Raw genomic sequence first — 12,556 nt, 5'->3', positions numbered from 1 at the left:
TACTAATGTGGCTTTGTTATGAATATTGTGCTGACAGAGTGCAAGTTTGAATGTGGCTGTCACATGACGTAATGCAATTTGTCAATGTACCTTCCTCTTAATTTGGAGAGGCTCTAACAAGGAGACTTGGCACAAATACAATATGTACCGATGCACCCTCTGCAGTATTTGAAAACATGATGGAATCATTAGTCTTTAATTGCGTTAAAAAATAGTCCTTTTTTTAGTTAGTCATTGTTGAAAGGCCCATTTGACAGAGTTGCATAGTGTTTCCAAGACTTGAGGTTAAAACTCAGTTGCTACTTAGCAACCATATAAACTAGTTTTTTAATGATCCAGAACATGTTTCTTTCACAAGCACTCGACTCGAACATGGAGTAGCAATGTCTTTGATTAAATTGCAATATATTTGTGTAAATCCAGAGCCATTTGTGAAAATGAATATCATAAAACATGTTAATGTTCATGTTTTGATACTTTTATTAGATTAAAAATGCCACATTAATGTTGAGGAAATTAATCATTTCCAGTCCCTAGTATTGTTCTCATTATCATTTATATGCTCCAATTCAAAAAAAGGAACCTGATCAAACGTTTTATGACACAGATAGGTTGTAGTTTGTTTCACACCATCAATTATGTGTCTGAACATTACCATGTTTTCCTCCCCGCACTGTTTTTAGGTCAACCAGTTCAGGCAGCTTTACTCCAAGGTGATCAACGACAAGCACGATGATGTTATGGCCAAGTTCGGAGCCATCCTGGCCCAGGGAATCCTTGATGCAGGTTGGTCTCAGGCAGATACGTCTTGTGCACATGTTCTGTTTATACAGGCAGGGTATTGAGGTCGGTCATGATTTTCAAATAGTCCGGTGTAGGCTTGGTCTCACCAGTAGGCAATGTGTTTATTCATGTCTGTCACTGAGTAAGAGATCAAACTGGTGTTTGGCCCCACCTGCCTGTGCCCTTGGGCCCACAGGGATACAAAAAGACCCACATTCTTAATTGCACTGTAAAACAAGTGCTCTAACTTTAACATGGGTTGTGGTTTTGTGTGTGTGTCGTAGTTTGAGTTCCTTTCGCACTCAAGCAAACACAGAGTAACCCTCTTCAGCTGACCACCCGTGCACTTTGTCTCTGGAACAGATCATGCTAAGGTGCATTAGCGTTTGGCGTTCCACCTTAGCTCGGCGGTACTCTCGGCCATATGGCCTCCCCCCCTCGTGATTACTGTTTGTCTGATGTTCTCTGTGTTTGTGTGTCTATGCTGATGTTTGTGGACACAAGCATGCAGCATGTGTTTGTGTGTGTGGTCCAAGAGAGCTGCACATCATCACGTGGAGAGCTACACACTCGCGTACACACGGAGCACCCCCATATTCACATGTATACACAAACCCTCAATACAGGCAGGAGCAGAAATCCATGTTGGAGCACTAACATAAAACCCTGTGTGCTAAGCCAGAAAGAAACCAGCTCTGCTTACATTCTGCTGTCTAAATAAACGTTCAGGTGTTTCGGACTTACACAAAGTGAAGCCTATCTCAAGCATTTGCACCGTGCAGCGTATGTATTTTTTTTTTTTTAGATGTGACTCTCGCAAGTTTTTCGTCAGTCATAAAAATTGCCTCTTGATTAACTCCGCCCCTTCTGGGGGAAAAATGGTTTGATGGTTACTTTTTGCTCTGAGCAGAATACAGACAGACAGGGCCTCAATCGTATATCAAATCAGGCACATTTACCGTAAGAAACTCGGCTCACACGCCAAGATGACCCTGCGTGAGACCATCCAGACGAAAACCCTGACCGCTGGTTTCATTTTTCATACAGCAGACATACTCTCCACTCTCCCTCAGTTCTTAAAGCCAAGCTCTAGCTCTCCGTGCTTAACCCACGTTTTCAGTCCAATCCAGTGTATGGCTTACAGTTTAAACACATCCATGCAGGAAACGCACCACTGCGCTGTTAGTGTCAGACACGCTCAAGCTTGTGTTGAGTGAATGTTTGAGTACTCTGCTTCTTCTAAGGACGGTGGTTAGCAGTTTTTGAGCTGCACGGGTAATTGTATTTAATTTGACGGGCGGAAGCGATTACAGCTCAGTTTCATGATCACAGGAGATGTCGCTCTCTTTTGCTTGTTCTCTCACCCCTTCATGTTCTGCCCCCATTTACAGACTTTTCCTTCACTATTTGGACCATGAATTATTTGTATTTAATGCATGATTCATTACATGAATGAGGGGGGGTTAAACTACTATGATGCTGTTTTCCTGGATTTGGATGTTTGATCTTTCCACAGTGACATAGCATAAGTAGGTTGATTGTTTATATTGTCATATAACACCTTTTGAGGAATCACTCCTAACCATGTGCTTCCCTCCCAAACAAGTCGGAATGAAAATTGGCCCACCAAACTAAGAGTTGGCAAAAACAGCAGGGTGGGGGAGCTAGTCGAGTGCTCTCAACCTCTTAAGTTTTTAAGAGACTCTTAAACACCCAGTTGTGGCGCGGCGAGCAGACCTCATGACTTATTCTGGCCAACGTTCAATCTGTGGGACTGGAATGGTTTCAACTCTGGTTCACATGTCAAGATAAGGCCCCATTACTTTTAAACCTACAAGGAAAAAGACAGCAGATGATTTAACTGGTATTGTCTGGGCGTATCTCATTTTTGGCTTGAAGGGCTACTCCCGAGGAAACCTACCCTTTTTAAAGGAACGTTTTTCCTTTCATCCCTATCGAAATGACAGATTCATCCTGGTTGCCTCCCACAGTCTCTTCCTCCCCCTCCCTTTGTCTTCCTTTCTACAGTCCCCCGTTACATTTATTTTCCAGAAAGGCCAAGAGAGGTTTGTTACTCTTTGGTACCGAACCAAGAAGTACCCTTGACCCCTGTTCATCACCATCTTTTTGGTCAGCTATATATGTATATATATATCTTTTTTGGGACGGTAGATGCAGTAAATCTCCAGGGTCGATCACATGGAATAATGATAGCTTTTTTTTTTAAATTATTTTTAAATACAGGATGCTCGAGACAATGCATACTTGGGTTTCATCAGCTTGCCGGTTTGTCCCTATGATATAAATCTGGCTTTGGAATCAACAGATCCAATAAATTAAAGTCAAATGACGACCTTCTCAGGGTGGTGACCATCCTGGGCTTTACCCTCATTAACCTTCCACCTCTTCATCTTCTTGTGCCAAGCCGACATGGGATTGTTTCACAATCAGTGATCAGTGATAAAAAACGTTTCAACAATTACATTCCTTTATTATTGTTCACAGTTGGCCAGCAGTTCATAAAGCAGCAGCAAGTATGTTGTGTCAAAAAAAAATTGAAAATGGCAAACTTTGTGACTTCTAGTATATCGGTAACTTCATTTACAGAAATACAAACAATATTTGTATAAATGTGTTTTTTAACTGGCTGGATAACCACCAATGTAATGTAGGTTTGTAGTGACCATAATACTGAAACGCTCTTTACCTCCTCTGTTTTCCAGGTGGACGTAACGTGACCATCTCTCTGCAGTCCAGGACGGGTCACACTCATATGCCGTCATTGGTCGGCCTGCTGGTCTTCACCCAGTTCTGGTTTTGGTTTCCCCTCTCCCACTTCCTGTCATTGGCCTTCACACCGACTGCTATAATTGGTCTCAACAAGGACCTCAAGGTACTGAAGTGGTTAGACTTGCTGTGATTTGGTCACATGCGGTTGTTGATGGTGCCTTTTTTTCCCTATACAGGTCAAAATCTTGATTTAATAACTTCAGAACTTAAAGATCAAGAACATTTCTTAATGCAGAAATTACTGTAAATAGCTGGCATCCTATATCAAATTCCACGATAAGCACTCAGCAAAGCAAACTATTACATCATGTATTCTTCTCTGTTTTTTTGACACCAAAATGGATTAACCTGGCTTTTCCAGGTAGCACTGACCAAAATCCATCCATATCAAACCAACTTTTAGTGTTAATGTAATATTATTGACCTGTATCTGGCACTGCCTTTGTTTGAAAATATTTAGCTTTTTGCCTTAGGACAAGTCCATCCTGATTGTGGGCCCGTTTTCTCACACATACCAAGGGATCACTGTGACATATCGGGGTCTTAAACGGGCGCTGTTTACTCGGGTATCAATGAAGAGATAATGCCCATCTAATATCTGACATCAGAGCCAGTTGCACACTTTTGTGTATTGTGCCTCCCCAGCTTTACAAGGCACCGGAGAATATAGTTGGTGTAAAGCCCCCAATAATACACCAGGGATATAGAGCAGAGGGGAGGTGGGGACAGCAGGGACTGGGTGCTGCACCCTGCCAAGGCTCGTCAGCACCTGTTTAACTACGCAGCACGAGTCTGCACAGAAAAGGCCTCTCACCGTAAGACAAAGAACATTCTCGTCATTTACAAGTTGTTCTATTTTAGCAACAAATAGGTTAGCTTTGAGGAGAATATATGAAGAGTAAATTCACTGCCTCTCCTGCCTCCATACCGCAGTGAAAGGGCTGAATTATGAGGCGATAACCAGAAAGAAGTCCCCCCTGGTAACCTCTTGTACTGCTGTAGGACCATAGGGTCTGTTTAGTCATTTAGTTTCGGAACACTGTTTTAATTTGAAGGCTCACATTAAACAGACGGCACCTGGTGCTGCTCTGGCTGGAGAACTTCTTTTATGTTTGTCTAGGTAAAGTTGACAGAGCCATTTCTTTTTTTCATTTTTACATGAAGTTAAGCCCGTAGCGGTAAGTGCTTCTTCTTTTGTCCAACAGGATAAATGTAAATTAAACTTTAAAACTACTCCAAATAGACCCTGTGACGGCACTACCTGTGTCATCTGTCATAACAGCTTATTATGGGAAACACGGGCGATACAAAAGTGACTGAATATGAAAGTAATTGCTAAACACTGGGCAGCCAGGAGAATCTAAAATCAGCAAATCAGTGTTGAAATATGACATTTGAGGCGACATAAAGCTGCCAGATTTCAGAGAAGGTTTTGATGTGACATTTTCTCTAACAGAAAATTTAATAGAACCACCGTCTATCAGCGTTTTGCCTTGTGCGTATCCTCAGTTCAAATTAGTTCACTATTCAGACTGAATCAGACTTCCTATAATAGAGCACTGAAGTCACACACCCTTTCCTTGCTAGTCTGTGTTCCAGTGGCATCTGTAACACAAAAGATTTAACTATAGAGAGATTTAAGCCATCAATCCTTCTCTAAAACATGTTGCTATCCTTTTCTCTGCATTTCCTGAGATGTATGAGTGACTACTACTAATGAAAATTAAAATGGCAATGAAACAAATGTTGGCTAGGAGAGAAGGTGGTGTTAAAGTCTTTTTTAGGTTCAATAAAGACCTAAACAAACAAGACTTTTTGGCTGACCTTCAGAGTTCATTCTTGACTTTGGGGAAAAAAACAGTTGACAAAACATTTTGCAAATCACGGTTCAGTTTCTTTGAACTGTCAGATTTTAAATTAACGAGTCTACAGCATCCCAGCGGCCGTGCAAACAGTGTCTGTGCTGTGAGCTGAAGGCTAATATTAGCATGGCAACATACTCACAGACTCGTCAATTAATCTAGTCGTTGGATGGGAGAATAATCTGCAACTGTTTTGATAGTGTGTTTTTTTTTGTGTGCTGATTTTCTCCATTTATGTGAAGGTAAACCAAATGGCTTTGAGTTTTGGATTGATACAAAATAGTCTGCTTGAAGACGTCACCTTGGGCTACACAAAATTCTAATGAGCATTTTTCACATTTTATTATTTACTAAAACATTATCAAGGAAATAATGCATTTTAATACATAATTAGTTTCAGCCCTAGTTAAAATGCTGGCATTAAGCAGGTTTTAATGGTCACTAACACCTTAGTTTTACTCTAATCCAAAACTGTCATGCTCAAAGTGGCCTAGAAGAAGAGCAAGGAATGTTTAATGTGTATAGCCCAAATCGAAGTGTCAACTATTGAATGGTGGTGGAAGTACCACTTCCATCCCACGCTGCTCGCATGGCTAAAAATAATGTTGGTTAGATCACGGTGAGGTCACATACTCGTTACTAAACATCGTCCACTCTTCTGTCTTCCTGTTCAGATGCCTAAGGTGCAGTATCGTTCCAACTGTAAGCCCTCCACCTTCGCCTACCCACCAGCTCTGGAGGTTCCCAAAGAGAAGGAGAAGGAGAAGGTGAGAACTCGAGGAGCCCCAACAGATCATCTTGTTTTACATTCCTTTCTTCTGAAATGATTATTAGTTGCGGAGGACTGACCTTCGTATTGATTTGTGAATAATTCTGAACCCTCCCCGTCAGACTCATCATTTCCCTGCCTGTTATATTTATTATTTCAGCGTCTCTGACCCATTTTTCTTAGTTGCTTAATTTCACAACCCTTGATGCTCCTGGAGAATGTAATGAAAGACAAAGCAGCGTTTATTTTGCGGTTGTCTAGTTTTCTAACACGTTAAGCCATGTTTGTAGAAGGTCTGAGTGTCTGTGGTGTTGTCTTACATTGTGGGAATATCTCCGCTCTCTCTTTGTGCGTGGCAGGTATCCACCGCTGTTCTCTCCATCACCGCCAAAGCCAAGAAGAAGGAGAAGGAGAAGAAGGAAAAGGAGGAGGAGAAGATGGAAGTGGTGAGTTGAAATGAAAAGCCCCCCCTCTCCTTCCCCATTACTAGTTATCTTTTTTTTTTATTTCCTTAATTGTTTTCAATCTCACTTTTTTGTCTGTGATGATTTATTTAATATGGTTTATTGAAACAGAATAGATAGTAAGATATAGGAATAGATTTACAACTTGTGTCTTGGTAATGATGGTTTTAGTTTCAGGTTGCATACCACACGTGGCTTTTCTTGGATGAGGATAAAATCACAAATATTATTATTATTAAATATCCTTATTGGGGTATCTGTGCAGATCCATGCACCAGCCTCCTTTGTTCTCCGGGGCCAGTATAACTTTCATTGGGATTTTCTCTGGGCGTTAGCAGCACGTTTGATCCGCTCTAACACGCTGCATCTCATCCATGGTGCTGAGAGATGAGCTTGGAAATGTCCAGCCTGCTCATATTTCCCCCTTTTCATTTTATTTGGCTTAACTTATTCAGAAGGCGGTTTAAGAGGATCTATCCACTGTTAATGGGGTCAAATAGTTCAGAATGCAGTGGTTATCATTTTCTGGACAGTTTTAAAGAGCTGACTTTGCTTTTGACAATTTTATTTACATTTAGGACTATTTTCCCTTAAAAATATCACTGTGATATCTACACTAAATATATTGTCACTAAAATATGTTGTGATTGAGATGGAAATTGAAATGTCAAGGAAAATAAAATGGATGCATTATGTGTGTTTTAGATATAAAGACAAATTATAAAATGCTTACAAAGAGAGAGGTAACAAAAGTAAATACAACTGCAGATTTACCAGGGCATTAAGAAAAATGATCACAGTATCCGTGATGCAGAAAATGCTGCTTCTATGTCACAGGAGGTCCAGGAGGGGGAGAAGGAGAAGGAGAAGGAAAAAGAAAAAGAAAAAGAGAAGGAGAAGAAGGATGAAGAAAAGGAGAAGGAGAAGAAGAAAGAGGCGGAGCCAAATTTCCAGCTCTTGGAGAACCCGGCCAGAGTGATGCCGGCTCAGCTCAAAGTCCTCAACATGCCCGAGACCTGCCGCTACCAGCCCTTCAAACCGGTAACTAAAATGATTCAAGAGGCTTCAGCAAAAACTTACCACGAGTTCCACAAAGAGACGTAACAAACCCCACATCAAGAAAGAGGGCCGAAAGCCACCTTTTCTATTTCTCTGTTAAATTTAGTTCACAGCTTCCTCACAAGTCAAAACAAACTGGTTTAAACCGTATCAAACCGGTTGAACGTCGAAGCACCCGAAGTGTCTTATTACTACTATTAATAACAGGCTCCATCTTTTTTGGTATATAATGTAAAGATATTATTTCCAGGCGAAGCTACAAGGTATTTTTCAGTCGTCTTAAGCATAAACAATAAATGTTCGGTTATGTTTTTTTAGTTCTTCTGCATCAAAAAGCTTCTTATATGAATCACCATGTAATAATCACATATGGAGATCATCGAGGGAGACATCTGTTGCCAGATGTGATGCAGCAATATGCTTGAGAAAGTCTACTGTGTTAATGACCCTTCCCAAAAAAGGAGTTAAGCGTGCTTATTTTTTTTAATATAAAACCGATAAATCGACCAAATCTTAACACACTTAAAAGAAATTTAATGATATTCCACAATGTAGAAGTATCAAGAGGATTTATTTTTTTTCTTTTGAAATAAATCGCTCAAATCAGGATCCAGCCTGTTGGTTGATTTTGGCCTCTGTCAAACATCCTCAAGTCCAAACTGCCTTCTCTTCAGGCCTATAAACCAGACAACCGCAGTCCTGCTGTAAACGTTGACAGTTTTCCGCTGTTAATGGCAGGAAGACGTGCGGTCATCCAATGAGCACTCATCCCAATCCCGTAAAGAGGAAGTACTGTTTGATTTTGTGTCTAGCAAGCTAAGATTTTAGTATTACATTGTACGACGACTTGCATCAAATGCCAAAACTATGTCTTTGTATGTGTGACGTTTTGGAATGTTGCCTTTCCTTTTAAGGGTTTGTTTTTACATTCAAAGACGGGTTTAGGAAGTGAAACGGTTTTATGGACTTATCTTGAAATCCTGGTCAGTGTCAGGAGGTTTATTGAAACCTTATTATGCAGTTCAGCGATAATGTGAAGTTCCTGTGAAGTCTTTAATTCTTCTTCGGAACGGAATGGTTCCACAAAATTATTATTATTTTAACCTCACTTCTTAGTTTCAAAGTCAAAAACCACATGGTTTGTGTATTTGTGAACTTTTGAATAAATCAGCCCAAAAATCCTATTTTATTTACCCTATTCCTTGTTAACTGATAACACTCTTCTAACAGTAGTTTAGCATGATATATTGTATTGGGCCCTATAACATCAGTTATTCTGTCACTTATTTTTTTTCCAGATTCTGTTTTTTTTTAATTCTGTGATTTCCTTTCTTAAATTTTGCTGAATTCTGTGTATAAATGACAATTTAAATATTTGAACTCAACTCATTCACGTTTGGTGTGAACACACCTTTAGATGCAAATATAAAATACTGTACTTTGAACAGGGGTGGTTTTAACATACATTTCTAGTGTATTAACCATTAACGACCCTCAACCCGTTTGCTAAATGCTTTTAGTTGATTGTTATTTTCATGTCTGCCACCAGCTTCATACAGGTGGGATCATCATCATGAAAGACACCAGTGAGGAGGAAGAGGAACTCGTGGAGCCTGTCTCGGCTCACGGCCCCAAAATCGAGGAGGAAGAGCAGGAACCAGAGCCGCCCGAGCCCTTCGAGTACATCGACGAGTAGAAATGCTCTCACAGCAGAGGTATGCATTCCTGAAGCTTGTTATTCATTCATAACTTCAGCAAACCTAAAGTGTCTGCTGATGTTCAACACACTGGTCCCGTTTCCTTGCTGCTGTTTAACTTTCCGTCCCGGCTACTTCTTCGGCGTGTCTGCAGCATCATTGTCCCAAAATGTGTTGAACCTAAAGGTTTACATCAGTTGGAAGTGGCTGCTCACAGTCGAGGTTAGATGTAACATTATGTCTGATCACCTGACACCTCCCACATCGCTGTCGAGCCATTTAAAAAAAACAATATTGGAAGTAATATTATGTGATAACACACAATGCAGGTTTGTGCTGTTGTTTCCAAAGCTAACTTATAGTTTCCCCCATCTCTGACTGTGGAATGTAAACATCGCTGCCATCTCCAAACACCAGCTCAAAGGGCAAACCTTCACACTGTATTTGCTGATGAAGTCGTGGTGCTTAATGATTCCTGGGCTGCTCGTGTTTGTGTTGGATCGGCTGCCGCCTGCCTCCCATGTAGGAGCTCGCCGCCGCCGTCGCATGTGGTTAGACCGATGAGGTGTCAGTGAAATAATTAGGGCTCTCTGTTCCTACTATGTCTGTGTACTGTGAGGTCGGTATAAGTGTGCGACAGAGTAAACACTGCAGAGATCATTGTAAGGCTTCTAAGCGATGAGACGGCGCGGTGGCAGAGTCGTGGCAGAAGGTCACGGGGTTAAATGCCCAGAAAGCAAATGTGGTCAGTCACAGTGCATTTGAGAAAATCTGTTTTCCTGACTGTATGTTTTCTGGTCTGCAAACCCCTACACAGTCATGCTCCTATAGGATATAATAGGATCAAGTAGAGCAGATGTTTTCACAGCAGGCAGCAGGAAAATGTGCAAAGTCAACTGGTAACGGTTGATCAGAGAGGATGTTTTCGACCGGCTATGTCGATCGATAGCTTAATTTACAGTCTATATGTTAACGGATGGGAGGCACAATCCCAGTGTGAATGTGTCATAATAATAATGATTTGAGTATGTTTGGATTATTGAAATGAAGCTAACCAGTGTGTTTTCTCCTCTTCTCAGGCATCTGAAGAAGTGAGATCTCAGCATGTTGGTCCAGCGTCTCCCCTCCCTCCCCTGCATCCATCTATTCATCCAACTCCCTGCTTCACTTCCTCTTTTACACGTTTCTTTCCTGTTCTGTCTCCTCATTTGCGAGACAGGGAATGTTTTACATCCTCAAATTGTATAATTTTCTGTCCGTACAATAAAAAAAAAAAAGATATATATTGGAGGAATGGCGAGTGTGTGTGTTTATTTGAAAGGGTATTTCACCAGGCATGCATTGAGGGAGTTTCTCTAATCCCACACATTTAGACTGGTTTACATTGTCAGCACTCAGCAGCTGCTGCTTCGGCCTGCCCATCAGTCTGTCTCTGCACAGTGGGCCGAGGCTGTTGTATACATACTAAACAACCGTGGGTGGTAGGGGAGAGGAGTGAGCAACTTTCTGGGTGTCTTCAAATCTGCACATAAGAAAGTTATACTGAGTAATCCATTTGGGCGTGACGGAAGGAAAGATTTAAACTCTGGAGGGCAGATTACATTCTTATGATTTACTGTAGTTTGACATGCTATTCTGACTTTTTAATGTTTTCCAACATACTATACTATGACTTTTTTGGACATACTATACTGTGAGTTTTTTCTCTACATGCTATGCTTTGACTTTTTTCCAACATGTTATACTATGATTTTTATCGACATTCTACACTAAGACTTTTAGGACTTTTGACTTGCTATACTATACATTTTTTTATGACTTTCTTCAACATGCTACACTGACTTATTTTTTTCTACATGCTATACTTTTTCAAAATGTTATACTATGACTTATCGAGATGCTGTACTAAGATCTTTTATGACTCTTTTCAACATTGTATAATTTTACTTTTTTATGACTTTGACATTCTATACTTTGACTTTTTTGACATCCTATACTGATTTTTTAAAGACTTTTTTTAATATGCTACACTGACTTTTTTATGATTTTTTGGACATGCTATGCTTTGACTTTTTCAAAATGTTATACTATGACTTTAAATGACATGCTTTACTGACTTTTTTCAAAATTGTGTACTTGTGACTTTTTTACGACTCTTTCGACATGTCATACAACTTATTTCAACGTACTATTCTAAGACTCCAAGCCGACCCGGGGCATAAGCAAACTCTGCAACTGTTTTGGCCACTAGGGGGCACCCAAGAATTCTTGAAATGTTCGGGACATGTTTTTATTTAAACATTTTTTTTTGATATTTTGTCAATGGTATTGCTAACCATAGAAGTGTTCTGGTTAGAAACTTTAATAAATTCCTGCTACTGCTGTTGGAGCTGAGGTCTCATTCATCGTGCTCATCCCACTTCATGCGCATGTCAGTGGATGTAATCTGCAACGAAAGTCGTGAAAAAAGGACCATCTGCAGCAGAGAAGAGGAAAAGAAAGAAATCCGACGATGAAGCAAAACGGCAAGACAATTGGGAATTTTGTATTTTTAAAATTATTATCCAAAAGTAATTAAGGTAGTAAACATGTACAGTAAATGCATCGACTCCTGGTTTATTTTGTAACCTTTTAACATGTTACGCATGCCACTGAGTACTGTACTGTCATTTGAATATTAAAGTGAACTAATTCCAGACATCTCTAGAGAGTTTGCCATTTTAAGAAACCAGAAAAGGGTACAAACAACATAGCATAGGATGTTGGAAAAAAAGTCAGTATATTATTTAGAAAAGTCGTAAAAAGTCATAGCATGAGTTAAAAAGTCCTAGCATAGCATATTGAAAAAAGTCAAATTCAACATGTCGGAAAAGTCATTAGTATGTTAAAAAAAGTAAAAAAAAAAAACAAGGATTAGTATAAAATGTAAATACAAAGTCAAAGTAGAGGATGTCACAAAAAGTCTAGTAAAGTATGTTGAAAAAAAGTCGTAAAAACAGTATAGTATGTAAAAAAAAGTCATACAAAAGTCATGTTGAAAAAAAATTGTAGTTTAGCCTGAAAAAAAAAAGTCATAGTATATGTCGAAAAAAAGTCATAAACAAAGTAATAGTATAAAATGTAAAAAAATTC

General features: G+C 39.8%; 1 protein-coding gene across 3 annotated transcripts in view; it reads left to right on the top strand.

Annotated features, from left to right (window-relative positions):
• The window catches only part of psmd1 (proteasome 26S subunit, non-ATPase 1), a 31,723-nt gene extending 21,029 nt beyond the window's left edge, over positions 1 to 10,694 (top strand). Inside the window, exons 19-25 of one of the 3 annotated variants that reach the window (XM_084010675.1) lie at positions 684 to 786; positions 3,507 to 3,676; positions 6,110 to 6,202; positions 6,564 to 6,650; positions 7,536 to 7,709; positions 9,277 to 9,442; positions 10,504 to 10,694. In XM_084010675.1, the coding sequence (XP_083866801.1) occupies positions 684 to 786; positions 3,507 to 3,676; positions 6,110 to 6,202; positions 6,564 to 6,650; positions 7,536 to 7,709; positions 9,277 to 9,423 (774 nt within the window). In that variant the 3' untranslated portion in view covers positions 9,424 to 9,442; positions 10,504 to 10,694. Of the gene's footprint in view, positions 1 to 683; positions 787 to 3,506; positions 3,677 to 6,109; positions 6,203 to 6,563; positions 6,651 to 7,505; positions 7,710 to 9,276; positions 9,443 to 10,503 lie in introns of all 3 variants that reach the window. The other 2 variants (XM_084010674.1, XM_084010673.1) reach the window with 2 other exon arrangements.
• The last annotated feature ends 1,862 nt before the right edge of the window (positions 10,695 to 12,556 follow it).

The sequence above is a fragment of the Eutrigla gurnardus genome, assembly GCF_963514095.1.
Source record: "Eutrigla gurnardus genome assembly, chromosome: 6".
Lineage (NCBI taxonomy): Eukaryota > Metazoa > Chordata > Actinopteri > Perciformes > Triglidae > Eutrigla > Eutrigla gurnardus.
This window is presented reverse-complemented; position numbering and strand designations above follow the sequence as displayed.